Below are 15,592 nucleotides of genomic sequence, written 5' to 3'. Positions count from 1 at the left end.
TCTATTAAGGGAGTAAAGAACACCTAAGGATTTAACTTTTTTAAAGAGATCAGCTGAACATTTAAATCATTTCATGAAATTTTTGTATTTTTATCAACAGGTCAAAGTTTTAGGTAATACTTACTTTAAATTTTCCCTTGTTATACGCCTGTCCAAACTTTCTTTGCTAAATACCATTAAACAATAAAGACAAAACTATAAAACTTATCAATGGGATATTAATTATGCTTTATAAGACAAAGTAAATTTACCATGCAGATCCAATACACCTTCTCTGATACCCAGTGAATTTGTACCATAAATAGGTAATTCCTTGGTTCGTAGGTGGGCTGTTCCTGTGATATAAGCTTTGTGTTGGAATGGCTCACTCTCTGTTCCAATCTTGTAAATAGAAATAAAAAGGAATCAATATATTTAGCCTTCCACATCACACAGAAAATTGGAATAAGTTAATGACTCTAATTTGACGGATGCAGACTGAAATACATAATGCCCCTAGTAGGGGCATAAAAAGGAGCTCTTTAATAAGTACTTGAACACACGCTAATATTGACATTTTAATATTATTCACTTGTTACCAAAAAAATATTGTTAGTAACTGAAATCTACCTGCAATCTTCCTCCTTCAACAATTAAAATGTTATCTGCAAACAATTCTATGTCCTTCTCATCAAAGACAAGTTCACCACCTACAAATACATAGATAGTATTATCAGTACACAACACATTGTGCATTGGCAGTCCCAATTTATGAGCTAAATATTCAATTTTAAAATGTTTTAGTGATTCTTGGACATTTTGATTTAATAATCTAGTTTATGTTGGTTCAATTTGCAATCATTGGAATAAACACATTTTTTGTAGAAGTTATTGATGTATAAACTTGGCTTCTGACTCACAAACTTAAAATTTAAGTCCTTCAGACTTTATATACAATAATATGCCAAGTTTACACACTAATTCAGCTAAAAAGATTGTTTTATTTGAAGATGCAATTTATACACCATGGTTTATCAAAGACACAAAAGTGAAGAATCATTCTGTTAATAAAATACATGTAAAGCTATAAACACATTATTTTAAAGTGCTCATATTTAAAAAGCCATTGTGAAGGTTTTGGAAAACTGAATCAATATCAACTGGATTTATAATTTCAAAAAAGGTGATGGTTTTTAAAACTTTGATACAACATTTTAAACAATTCTAAATAACCCAATCTTTTGTTTTTTGTTTGGAAATAAACCTTTTCATTTAAGGGGGTATGTAACATTACAGGGAGATAACTCCGTAAAAATCAGCCGAATGTTTTAATTATTTTCTATTGTTCAGGAAATATTAAGCTTCTCAATGATCAAAATTGGTGTGAGTTCGTTTCTTGTGGTTAATAATTATCAAAAGTACCAGGATTATAATTCGGGTGGGGATTGTCCTTGTAAGACTGATGGCTACAGTGCTGATGGTCCCAAGTTCGATTCTCACTCAGGGCGCTAAAAATATCAGTTCATCAGAAGGGTGATTTTCATCCTCTCATTCTCACTTAGGGTGCTTAAATATCAGTTCATCAGAAGGGTGATTTTCACCCTCTCACACATATCTCCGGTATCAAGACCAGAGTTTTTTAACGAGGAGAAAATGTACTTTGGGGGCCTTGGATGGTCAAAGTTGCTCCCTGAAGATCAATCTCCTGATATCTCTTCTGTTTGTCTGTTCCCGCCGAGTGTCCATGTGCTTCTCTTCAGGTACTTTGGCTTCCTCCACCATAATAACAGACTTCCAGGTGTCCTAGCACCCCTTTTGTGTTGTGGTGGGGATTGTCCTTGTAAATATTGTTGTAAATGTGTTAGTGACACATCTCCATTAATCTCGAAATTGAGTGTACACCGATTCCACTATACCGTCGCAGTTCTTGAGGGGTGCTCGGAATAATGAAGGAATCTACCAGTACATACATACTTACAGGTGTTATTCCAACAGAAAATTTCTGATAAAGTGTGTGGTTCAAGTTTTTTGAAATTATTATATTTTGTCATATTAACATTTTATCACAATTTTATGAAATTCAAATGAGCCAAATTAATTTTAGTGAAGACCATTCAATATGGGGGAAAATGTCAAATATGACAGAAACTTACATAAACTATGCAACAAACTGCATAAAAGACAAACCTTTAATGAGTATCATCTTCAAACGAGCTGTGGTTATATCAAGGAGTATGATGTTTCCAGCTGGTATAACAACAAGGGTACCATCTTCTGGAGGATCAAGACCTCCCCATGTATACGGAGAAGACCAGACATCTATGTAGTAAAACTCAGCGTTTGTCTGAAATACAAGTCAATCTATCTGACTATTAAGTTATCATATAAATATAGAAATGAATTTTTAGATTATTAGTTTATGAAATACATTATGGATTTATTCAAAGTGATAGTAATGCAATCTTATAGAAAATATCATTGAGCTATCGCAAGAAGAGCCTATCGAATTAACTTAAGCAGAAAACTTAAAATTTAAAATAGCATATTTATTGATATTGAAAGTCAATAAACCATGACCTAGTGGGAATGACCTTGAAATAGTTGTAACACTGATATGTACTGAAAGTAATTCAACTTTATAGAAAATATCATTGATTTATCACAAGTCGTTCCTTTCAAACTGACTAAAGCAGAAAATTTGATAACTGTTGACGCCACCAAGGACCACCTCCTTAGAAAAGCATTACACCTATGTCTCACCTTTTGTGACTTTTGTCTCAGGCAAGACAAAAATCAGTCTGACAGCCTTTCGATCTAGTACAAAACAGAGTTCATATTCATTTCACATTAATCTCTTCTTGTATTGAATAATGTATTTAATTTGCCATTTGACATTAAACAGCCATCAATCATTATCATCATGTATCATTTGACATTAAACAGCCATCAATCATTATCATCATGTACCACCATTGGTTTGTGCAGTGGTTTTAATATAGTATCAGGGACTAAACTAACTCTTTTTTCTCCAGGGGCCAGAATGGCCCCTAAAATATTTTTTTCAGGGGCCCACTTGAAATTTTAGGGGCCCAACTAATATCTATACTAAAACAATAAAGCTTAAATTTACTTTTCATATACATGTACTAATAAAGCCTTTTTATGTAATCCTATGTGAATTTTTCAAGTCTGGAAAGATTATGATAACTTCATAATATTTGAATTATTGCCATCAGAAATATATCATAAGATTTGACAGTATTGATTTTAGAAGATTTCACACCAAAATTGTCTCCCTTCGGTCTTCAATTAGAACTTCCTATTGACAACAGGGCTGTTTCCATAAATCATTAAATGTTATTTTAAATCCAAACCATCCTCTTATAGGTGTTGATCAAAAATATTATTTAATTAATTTTTATCGAAGATTGGTTATGATACTAGATATAAAGATGTGTATTGCGTTTCGTTTTTCATTGAAGAACAAGTTGTGTTTACAAGTATTTGTCAAAATGGGACTTGTAATAACTCCCTAAACAACTGGGATGTATCTTTGAAGCAATTCAGTTTTAAAAGCGTAAAGAAAACCCTTACAATAATTAATTAATCTTAGAAGCTTTAAAAAAAAAAGATCTATAAGAAAACGTGTTTAGAGAGGGGGTGTCAAATCGTGATTTCATATCAAAAACATAGTTGTCCGACTGGGTTTTGGTTATTAAAATGACCTTACTGGTTACCGGAAATCCTCTGTTCTATGTTCCCGCCCTTGATTAGACAATTGGGTTTCCGTTTGGGAACAGTTTTTATACGTTTTTCGTTTCTATCCTAGGGGATATAGGAATATGGGTTAGGTTAGACATGGGATTCAATGCAAAATATTATTTGTCGCCAGCTGTGCGATCAGGATGAAAAATATATTCGCCCAGCCCAAAATCTGGTCGCATTGGGCGACTGGGTGACCGTTAAGTTTAGTCCCTGCTGGTATATAAAATGTAAATGACAGAGTCACATGGTACTGAATAGAGGGTTATTTTTGTGGGGTGTAAATTTTCGCGGATAGAACAAAGTCTCCAAAATAAAATCAGCCAATTTTGAGAAAAGTTTTGAATCCAACAAAATATTTTGTATTATTCAATGAAAATCGTGAAATTTTACACCGGCGAAAATAACCCTCTACACGGTATATGTTTTATCCAATAAAAAAATTCTAGTTTAACAAAATTGAGTTGTACTGTAAAAATTCTCTCAGACAAAATGTACAAACCTGTGTTGCCATGCCATTCCCATTAATCTCCACCCAGACGTTTGTCTTTTGAGATGGACTATGATGTCCGGTTATACATACAATTTCTGTATCTGTTACAGATGTGACATTACAGTGTGTTCCAGCTAATTTTACAACAACCACTGATTTATCGGTGCTGAAATATCAAATATGAAATATCATTATAATTACAGCAGCGATTACTTTGAAAAGGGTGCTCACAATATTATATTTTCAATTTCTTGCCAGTTGAAATATTTGGCATACTGATGTTTAATTGATGCCCTAGGTGTTCAGCACCTTTACTTACTTAGTTTCTGCCTGGTATGTCATTCAGCACCCTTATAAAGTGAATTTTCTTTTTTTCCCAATTTGAAAACTATAGCAAAATTACATTGAAAGGATAGTGAGAAATATGACTTTTTTATATATTCATTTTGTCAGTAACTGGGAAAATATTTAGAAGTATAACAGCCATTCTGGGTTCCATTGATGGTCATAATGAGGTGGCATTAAATCAAAACTAAAAACAAAACAATAATGAAAAGTCCTCAAAAAATTTATTTGCAAATCAGAAATTGTCTCTCCCTTTGGCAAAGTTGCACCTTGACAGCTTTAAATGCTCTTTTTTTGGCCATTTTGAAATTGAGGCTTACTTCTGTTTATACATTAACTTGTTAAATGAAGGAACGTACCCAAATCCGGTTCCTCCTACTGTTAGGAGCACTCCACCCCCAGTACCTCCTCTAGCAGGTGATACACTGGTTATATCTGGAGTCAAGGCTTGGCTGTAAGTATAACCACCACTCATGGTTTGCTTCACACCATCAACTGTTGTTATAACGTCACATGACTTTGTGACAGTTACTACATCTATGAAAAATATTTACTAATATTTAGCAACCATGCTTTTCCCTCAAACCAGCCAAATAAATCCTTTCAAATTTGCACATTTTTTTCAAAATAAAAGTTTTATTGTTTTTTTCATTTGAAAGAAGAGTTTCTTACAATAAACAAAGAAAAGAGTGTTCTATCTGTAACATGGTTTATTATATTAAGTTATAGAAATTACACTGAAATTAACTGTTTCTAAACTGATAAAGAGAAACATGGACGAAAGTCATGCAAAGTCATGACTATACTTTTGTATTGTCTCCTGGTCTTTTCGTCTTCAAAGATTCTAAATAAAAAATGTCTAACCTGCAGCTGGAGGTGTGACACAAATGAACTGTGAAGCTGATTGGTTGGCTTTGTCGTCTGCTGTACATGACTGTCCACAAATGGTGACATTTGTTGTATTGTCAAAGCCTGATCCTATTACAGTAATGGTCTGTCCTCCAGAAACACTTCCTTAAATGTAAGAAGTAGAAAGTACGAAATTTTGCATGCACATGCAATGGAGTTAAGTTAGTGTGATTTCATGAAATGTGGCATACAATAATACTATCAAAATTAAAAATGAGAGGCTTTATTTTTTTAAACCTATCCAGATGCGTTTTACAATAATAAAAAAAATCATAGCAAACATTTGAAAAAAATATTTATTTCTCTCCTGAAAAGTTCATGACAACATCTCCTCTAAGATAATCTTCAACACTATTTTAAAGGTAAATCTTTCTTTTCAAGTCTATTCATCTAAATTTACATTGTGTTGCTATTTGTATCATTTGTGTATATATTTCTCATTTTTAATAAATTTGAGTGAGCAAGATTTTGTTTTATAGTTGTCAATTATTTTTATGTAATGAAATATTAGTTTTTAAGTTCAACAAAAATAAATTTATATTTTAAAAAAAATTAATGTTAAATTAAGTAATTATAGCATACCAATATTTTTCTGGATACCAGTTACAGCGAATTCAAATTCAAACTGCACATCACTATTCGACACTCCCAAGCCTTCAACAATGACCAAAACTGTTGCTGTTCCAATATATCCTTCACTAATAGTACATTCGATCATGGTCATGTTGTAAAATGTTATCTCACAAGGAGCACTCCCAACTGTTACCCTATTTTCACCATCCACTGAACCAAACTTAGAACCAGTTATAACTAGACTGGTTCCTTTTGTACCTTTTACTGGCGAAAGATCAGAAATATTTGGAGTTACTGCGGATGAATATTCAAATATCCATTCAACATATGCCATAGAGTTAGAAACAACAGCAACACTTGCATTACCCTCGCTACCACTACTTGTTACACAAACTATTCTGGATAAGTTTGTTTCTTTAATATCACATGGTAACCCATCAATACTGACCACTGTCTTTTCATTAATGAAGCCATTTCCTGTGACTACAATTTCTGTACCCCCATAAATGCTTCCCTCGGTTGGTGAAATGTTACTTATTACAGCTTGACTGGTCACAAAGAAAGTCTTGCTTTTAGTTGCCCTGCCTCTGTTATTGATAACAACATCCACTGCTAGGTCCCCCACAGGAGCATATGTTATAGTACAGGTTATCTGTGAGTCTTTAACAGCTTCCACAAAACATGGCACATCTCCAACATATACTACAGCGTTACTAACAACAGTGGAAAAACCTGAGCCAGTAATTGTTAAGGTGGTCACATCTCCATTAAGAGAGGTTGGAGTAATACCTGATATTTTTGGCGATATTGCTGATTCATAGACTAGCTGACATTCAACGTCGCATACAGCAGGGATGGTCATATCATTTACACCTATCTTAACAACTAAAGACTTTGTTCCAAATCCAGATGGAGGGGCTATACAGTTTATTTGGGTGTAAGAAACATACTGGACTGGGCAGTCATATCCATTAATTATCACAGTAATGTCAGAAGTATTTCCCTGAAAACCTGCACCTATGATGATAACTACTGCACCACCATTTGTCGAAACCATTTCTGGAGAAATGCTTGTTACCACTGGCAACACAACTAATGTCCGAGCAGTCTGACCTTCAACTGCTAACAGTGCAAATCCAAGGTTACTTACACGAACTGCAACATCTTGTCTAACAGCAATCATTGGTGAATTACTGGAATCAATCATACATTCAATAGAAGATTCTGTGGCTTTTTTAACGATACAATTTGCATCCCCAAATGTCACCTCATTATTGCATTTAGTTGTGGAAAATCCTGATCCAAATATAGTAACGGTATCTACAGCTGTAGCATTGTCTCTCCCAAGGGAGGTAACAGTTGGACTATGACACATGTCAAAAGAAAATTGGAAAACAGAACTAGAGGATAAATCTGGCAGGTCTTGGCATGTTAAACTGCTTAGTCCTGGACAATTACTAGTATCAACTGGGTCAGATGTACCTGTTATTGTAAAATAAAGTATAGATCATCAACTGGGTCAGATGTACCTGTTATTGTTAAATAAAGTATAGGTCATCAACTGGGTCAGATGTACCTGTTATTGTAAAATAAAGTATAGGTCTTTAATAAGTTTTATTTTATAGATTCAACAGTATGTATATAATGAAACCACAAATAACTAAGTGTCAAAAATATGAGATTTAACTATGTCGAAGATGTTTGACTGCCTCGAAGTGCAATTTTATCTGTGCAAGTTCATTTACAATTGACTGTCAAAGAAGAAAGAATCAATTGCTCCAGTCAGAGACATTAAAGTTAAGCACCATAAGATACTGAACCACAACTTTCTTTTAGTTTAACATAGGCAACACAAGTGAGTGAGTAGTAAAGTGATCCTCAAGTTCTCCCTATGTTTCTATTATAAGGAGTGGTATGTACTCACCTGAGTTAGTATTATAATCAGCCTCATGTCCTCCTATTTTCACTGATATGTTCCCAACAAACGGTTGTTTATCTTTAACCATCAGTGTTCCTCTGTAGTATACTATCTCATAGTAATCTGCGTATCCACTCCAATACTGGTACTCTCCTGGTGTCGTCACTTGGTATCGGTACATTCCTAACAAATAAATCATATTTACAATTCATTCATTATGTAAATATACTATAGAGATATTTAATTTGCAATTCTACAGCTTTAAGTATACATTTCCCAGTGGCAGACCCAGAAATTATCATAAGTGGGGGCCCATTGTAGTTATGCTACAACAATTCCCTATATAATCAACCAAATTTCCCCCCAAAAGGAGGAGGCGGGCACCTTGGCCCCCCTAAATCCACCTCTGTTTCCAGATACCCTGCATCTCTTAAAAAAAAAAAAAAAAGACAAGGTTTAACAGCCCCTCATTTGTAGAAAAATTAAAGAAAATCTAAATTTTGACAAAATGTACACCTTTCATATATGGACGGTACTAACCCTACATAATATAATATTCTGGCTTCAAAACAGTCAGCAGAACTAACAGGACAAACCATAACTTTAGTATTCATACTATTATATCCTACATCATCATATTATAATACAATGTAGTTCTAGTCTGAAATTTTTCGGAGGAGTTAGCTGTACAAACCATGTACACTGCATGCCTTATATCATAATAAATGGAAATTCAACAACCTTTCATTTTTGAAAAATTGTAAGAAATCAAAATAATTGTTATTATATCTGTCTAATCCCCCATGTTAACAAGAAATATGATCAGATTTTGAGGCTTTTAACAAGATAAAATCATGTAAAAAAATGATAAGATACTAAACTAAGATTAATAAACTAACCATTGAATGTTCCCTTTGTACTGCTAATAAATCCATCTGTAGCTCTATCTGTAGACGATTCACTCTTAGTCTGCTCTATACGATGGGTGAACGTAAGAATCCAGGGTTGGCTGGTCCATGTCCATTCAAAAATGTCACCAGCCTCTCCATACGCTGTAAGAGGATTCCATTGGTATCCAATACCCCAATCTAAAGTTTTATAAACATAAAAAAAAAATGAAAAAGTATAAAAACTTATGCTAATAAAAATCAAAATGTACTTAACAAATTGTAATCTGGCTCCTTCAGTTTTTACATTTTTGGCAATAGGCAAAAGCAATTTAACTAAAAATAAAGTGATTGCTTAAGCTTTAATTTATTTTTAATTTAAGAATGTAACCAGACAGGTTTTATATGGGTGGAGGGGTAAACTAATGGTTAATGTGCAGTGACGTATATTACTTGCACATTAGGACAATAAGATGTTAATATGAATCCTGCTTTGAACTAAACAATGAGTCTAACTTTTGTAATACTAGTTCACAAGGTATCAATATGCAGGAAGATACTACCCCCTTCCCAGACACATTAATTTGACACGATGTTGACCAGTCAGTAATATTGTTTGCCTTAAATTAATGGAGAATAAAGGCTTTTTCCCCTGGAGAAGAATCCCAATTTGAAGAAAAAAAATAGCTTAAAGTTATTCCCAAAAAGACAACTTTTTTCCCAAACAGTGCAGTCTCAGTAGTAATTTTGCATGAATACAACCTGTAAAACACTAGTTTATACATTTTTCATGCCTAAAATTACTATATGTGCAGATTTGAGGGTCTATTTATGTATCATCACTGACAAAAAGGAGTCTTATTTCAAAGTAGGGGTGACTCTTGAAAGGGGGTATGTAAATTGAAGTTTAGGTCAAATTCATGGTTTAATCTAAATTTCCCAATTTGATAAAAATTACGCATATTTTCCCAATAAACAGGGTAGAGGTAGTTTTGAAAACAGCCAACAATATCACTGCCAGTCTTTGGCTTAACTTTTAACCTTAGCAAAGAATCAACAAAAACCAATTTTCAAGACTTTGATTCGACACAGCATGGAAAGAATCCACAACCATCACACAATGGAGGTTAACATGCCACAACATGACTACCAAAGAGATATATAATATACCAAACTACCAGTATATCTTTTCAGACTACAGGTCTACAATAAAGTTAGCCTTGACTTTATGATATATAGAAAGTATACATACGTGGATGTACTCCTTGGTTATCAATCTTTACGACAGAAGCTGTTTCATCAATCAGACATACAATCTTTGTATTACTAACAGACTCTACACCACAATTATGATTTCCAATGGACACAGATATTTTGTCCTTAGGAGTTTCAGCACTAAACCCTTGTCCAGTCAGTGTGAGTCTTGTTCCACCATACATTGACCCATGCTGAGGGAACACATTGGTTATAGAGAGCTGGTACTGTATAGTGGGACGAGAACCATCACTGAAAGAAATTGCTAGATAAATTATAGAGAACAAAATAAATTATCTCCTTGACAAGGTTATGCAAATAAGTGCATTATTTATTTGGTCTTGCAAAAAAGATAATTTTTTAATATAATTGATGTACTGTGAAATAGCTTTTTGCAATATATGTGTAGTATATTTTTGCTCCATTTTTAGAGTAGTTTATCCAAATGATTTGCGTCAAATTAAACTTCAGCATAAAAAAGTTTTTTTCAATAAATTCTAAGAAAGCTCATTTGACATGCACAATTATATAAAATACTAGAACAAACCCGTGATATCGCGGGTCCGTGACTGAATTGAAGTATATAACTATGCGCAAGCCTTATTTTAGTATTAGTATTGTCATTTTATAAAATCATGCCGATTATAAGATACACAGTTTTCTCTGCTTTCAAATCTTTTTGTTTGAACCCGTCGAACTGGAACTTATCAATTATTGGTAATATTAATTATTTGAAAAACAAAAGGTCCTGGAATGGAGTATTTTCAATCAACAGCATTGTCCTATATTAGTGAGGGGGGGTAGGAGGGGTCCTGATCCCGAAATCCCGGGCTTAAAAACACGAAATCCCGAGGTCCCGATTTAAAAAAATCTAAATCCCGAAGTCCCGAAATTAGAAAAAAAGAATTCCCTGATCCCGAAAGGATCAATCCCGAAATCCCGAGCTTAAAAACGCCCGATCCCGGAGTCCCGATAAAGGTCCTACCCCCCCTCATTAGTTATAAATAAAGTTGAATTCTTTGATTCACTGTTTTACGTCATGCCCGCTAACAAATTGAAAACTGTACCTATACGCCTTATTTTTAGTCCATATTTTTAGTATTCGTATTGTTATCTTAGAAAGTCTTACTGATTAAAATACTACAATAGGTATTATTATACCTTACGTATATTTCAAACAATTCTATTGGGTGAAACGTAATCATGTGACATGGAATAATTCAGTTAATTTTCATTCAATTGAAGGAAGGACGAATAACCCTAAAGAATTTACACCAGCCTTTTGAATTTGTTTATTTGTACTTGAGTTAACTCTCATAAAAGTGACGTCACAAACGTAAATAAACAAAATGGCAGCGTTCACATTACACTGGAAGCCCATCGAGAGACGAGGAAATACGGCATTGGACATAGATAGAGCTGAGAGTGGCAGCAGCCGATGATGTCTCTTATAAACGGTCCTTTTCAGGGCCATCAATATTTTACAAAAAGATTCTACTTTTGTTGTATATTCGAGAAAATCGAACACAAATGTATTTTCAAACGTCAGTCTGTTCGAAATGCACTTCCACTGTTAGTTCGGTATAATAAAACAATTGTGGCCCCTTAGAATCGATGAATATCCAAAATTGTCAACCCTCAAAAGTTATTTCACTTCGGGCTGCGCCCTCAATGAAATAACCTTCTCGTGTTGACAATTTTGGATATTCACCTCTTCAACGGGCCATAATTGTATAACAATTTGACAATTTAGTAGTGTGAACCCTGTGATTATGACCCGTGTATATAGCATATTAATCCTGAATACACCGTTTGGTGGTGCGCCTGTTAGATGCGGAACATATATACAGATAAGGTAATAGGTAACAGGTGATTATACTATTGGTATCGGTATCGGACTCGACCCGGAACTTCTTAATTATTGGCAATATTAATTACGCGGAAAGCAAAAGGGCCTGGAGTGGTGTAATTTTTAATCTACACCTTTGTACTATATTAGTTGAATTCTTTGATTTGTCGTTTTTACGTGATGACGGCTGACAAATTGGACCTCATTATTTTAGTATTATAGATATATACTTTTAATAAAACAATATTTTTGCCTTATGAAATAAATAAATAGTTCTTGTCTCTTTGAGATATTTCCAATTTCCATTCTCAATTTTAATAATTTGTTTTAATAGCATGTAACATTGCAATACAATAGAAAATGCCTGAGTTAGGTTGTGAGTACAAATGTTACCTGTAAACTCCTGCTCCATTACTTTCATTAAACACCAAAACTTCATATGTCCCAGGAGGAAGTGACGGCATCACAGCAGTGATATGTGTGCCATTTACAGTTGCTATGGCAACATCTGTTGATCCTATTTTCAATGTCCCATTGGAAGCAAAGTTTGCAACAGAAATAGTAAGAATACCACCACCTAAATAAAAAATAAATAAAAATATTTATAAGTGGCAAAGCAGCTTTATATGCATTCTCGCTATGTCATGTTATTATGTAGTATAATGTATTTTTTAATAGGAAATACTTTTTTACAAGTCTTTAGGCAGGAAATTATAATTGTGCACTACAAAAATTGATGTAAAAAAACAATTTCTCTTGAGGTTTCAATAAGTCCTTACATCAAAATTAAATTTACGCTGCGTTCCAGAGAGGGACATAAAAGGCTTCTCGTTTAGTGAATAATTTGTCGTTACAGCAGTAAAAATAATTTCATTACCTTATAAATATATATCTATTTAAGTATTTCCTAGGAAAATGTTCTATCATAGCAGAATATAAGAAATAAGGATAAAAAGCCCCTCCCCCAAAAAAAACTTAATATTCATGGAATAGTCCTATTTCAAGTAAAAATTCTAATAAAATGTGTTTTGGAGACTCAATCCACTCAGAATATTTCATTTCTTGTAATATTTCACTTAAATAACAAAAAGTTTTAACACACGAGATTACTCACAAGGTCAAAGGTTAATGTACAGCTTCCCATATTAGGTGTAATACAGTTTGTACCACCATTGATTTTCCCCTATCAGTCTTTGTTAAATTTGCACTTTTCAAAAAAATCTGTAAAATTTATCTTTGTTTCAAATAAAGAAATACTTGGCATGAGTAAAGTTTTATCCTGTCCAGTACTATAAAAAAAATCACACAACATTTCATTGCATATAAGAAAATAACCATCACTGGAAGTTAACCAATCAAATTTCTCTCCATATTCTATCTGTGTACAAGGTTTAGTCACCATGTAACCTCAAGATTACAAAATATTCTATAGAAATCCCAAATAAAAAAATAGAGGTGCTTTGAAATACCCAAGACATATGTTTATGACACAGAAATCTTTTACTGCAATAAAATGCAGGATTAATTACCTACAACTGTCAAATTCAAGGGAATATTTCTTTTAGACCTATTTTCGTATACAACCGGATGTGACGTACCATGATTTGGTGGTATTACACCTTTATGGTGTATTTAAGACACAGTTCTAAGACACAGTTCTTAAATACGTTTGAAATGACTACATTTGCATAAATTGTTTAAATATAGAATAATGGCATTACATCCATTTTTGTTTTTAATACTAACTTTATCAACAAGAATACCAAGCAAGCCTGCTAATGTACAAAAGTGACTAACCTAAAACCTCAAAAATTGTTGGTGATATAACTCCAATAGTTGGTGCTTCTGCTAGGTAGGCAAACTTATTAGGACATGTTACTTCATGGCCATCAACTGTCACCTTAACATCTACATTTCCTGATGGCTGAAAAATAAATATGATGTTTGGTTATTACAACAAGAGTGCACACACTGAAATGCCTTCTTTACTAATCATTGATATTATGTTGATACTCCTGAAATAAAGCTTTATTACGACTGTCACATAAACTTAACATTAACCAAGAAAACTAAACATTGATCAATGAACCATGAAAATGAGGTCAAGGTCATTATATTATTGCTTATAGTTTAAGAAAAATAGACCAAAACACAAAAACTTAACACTGAGCAATGAACCGTGAAAACCAGATCAAGGTCAAATAAAATCTGCACGACTGACATATAGATCATAAAATATTTCCATACTCCAATTATAGTTGACCTATGACATATAGTATTAGATAAAAAGACCAAAACTCAAAAACTTAACTTTGACCACTGAACCATGAAAATGAGGTCAAGGTCAGATGACATCTGCCCGATAGACATGTACACCTTACGATCATTCAATACAACAAATATAGTAAACCTATTGCATAAAGTATGAGAAAAACAGACCAAAACACAAAAACTTAACTATAACCACTGAACCACGAAAATGAGGGTCAAGATCAGATGACACCTACCAGTTGGACATGTACACCTTACAGTCCTTCCATACACGGAATATACTAGACCTATTGCTTATAGTATCTGAGATATGGACTTGACCACCAAAACTTAACCTTGTTCACTGATCCATGAAATGAGGTCGAGGTCAAGTGAAAACTGTCTGATGGGCATGAGGACCTTGCAAGGTACGCACATACCAAATATAGTTATCCTATTACTTATAGTAAGAGAGAATTCAACATTATAAAAAATCTGAACTTTTTTTTCAAGTAGTCACTGAACCATGAAAATGAGGACAAGGACAATGGACATGTGACTGACGGAAACTTCCTAACATGAGGCATCTATATACAAAATATGAAGCATCCAGGTATTCCCCTTTCTAAAATATATAGCTTTTAAGAAGTGAGCTAACACCGCCGCCGCCACCGTAGCTGCCGCCGGATCACTATCCCTATGTCGAGCTTTCTGCAACAAAAGTTGCAGGCTCGACAAAAAACAACTGTAAGTAAGAATAAATAAGCAATTATTAACAATGCTAGAAGTATAGGGGGAGGGTTAAGAACTAACAAAACATTTTTACATCTGTCCCAAGATAAGAAACTCTAGCCCTTAGTTAACCATACATAATTCATTCTGTGTTTTTTTTTGGTTCATTTGTATAAATTATAGTTTAGTGTGGCTTCCATTTCACTCAACTAGTATACATTGTTTATGGGCCATTTAAGCCAGATTCCGTATTTTGTATTCATCAAGGAAGGAGGCAAGTTACTCACATGTTCTGGTATTATACAATCAATTTCTACTGGACCTGTACTGGTTACTTCACAGGCCTTGCTCCCTATTGTGACTGCAGCACTGGGACTAAATCCATAGCCACTTAGTGTTAAAGTGATTCCTCCTGAAAAATTCATGTCATGTGTTAGAACAAAGTTCTATAAAAACTGCAGTTACATCGATGTTTTTATATTTTGGTGAACGAAATTGTTAGGAATCTTTTGATTTCACTAAACAAATCCACATTAGAAAAGTTATATAAAAGAACAGATTTCCAATTACTTCTGCAGACCCACATATCTGATCTTTCCAAGGGCAATAACTCAGATAAATGTTTTTGTTCTTTGAATCAT

The 15,592-nt window shown here is 33.6% G+C and overlaps 1 protein-coding gene across 2 annotated transcripts in view; it reads right to left on the bottom strand.

Moving 5' to 3' along the window:
- The window catches only part of LOC143080749 (fibrocystin-L-like), an 81,311-nt gene that overhangs the window by 25,478 nt on the left and 40,241 nt on the right, over positions 1–15,592 (bottom strand). For both annotated transcript variants that reach the window (XM_076256753.1, XM_076256755.1), the window contains 13 exons: positions 15,239–15,363; positions 13,767–13,893; positions 12,363–12,546; positions 10,119–10,372; positions 8,879–9,067; positions 7,986–8,162; positions 6,071–7,543; positions 5,444–5,593; positions 4,939–5,116; positions 4,244–4,400; positions 2,167–2,323; positions 610–689; positions 252–381 (listed from right to left, as the gene is read on the bottom strand). In XM_076256753.1, coding sequence (XP_076112868.1) covers positions 252–381; positions 610–689; positions 2,167–2,323; positions 4,244–4,400; positions 4,939–5,116; positions 5,444–5,593; positions 6,071–7,543; positions 7,986–8,162; positions 8,879–9,067; positions 10,119–10,372; positions 12,363–12,546; positions 13,767–13,893; positions 15,239–15,363 — 3,381 coding nt within the window. The remainder of the gene's footprint in view (positions 1–251; positions 382–609; positions 690–2,166; positions 2,324–4,243; positions 4,401–4,938; positions 5,117–5,443; positions 5,594–6,070; positions 7,544–7,985; positions 8,163–8,878; positions 9,068–10,118; positions 10,373–12,362; positions 12,547–13,766; positions 13,894–15,238; positions 15,364–15,592) is intronic.

The sequence above is a fragment of the Mytilus galloprovincialis genome, chromosome 6, assembly GCF_965363235.1.
Source record: "Mytilus galloprovincialis chromosome 6, xbMytGall1.hap1.1, whole genome shotgun sequence".
Taxonomy (NCBI): domain Eukaryota; kingdom Metazoa; phylum Mollusca; class Bivalvia; order Mytilida; family Mytilidae; genus Mytilus; species Mytilus galloprovincialis.
This window is presented reverse-complemented; position numbering and strand designations above follow the sequence as displayed.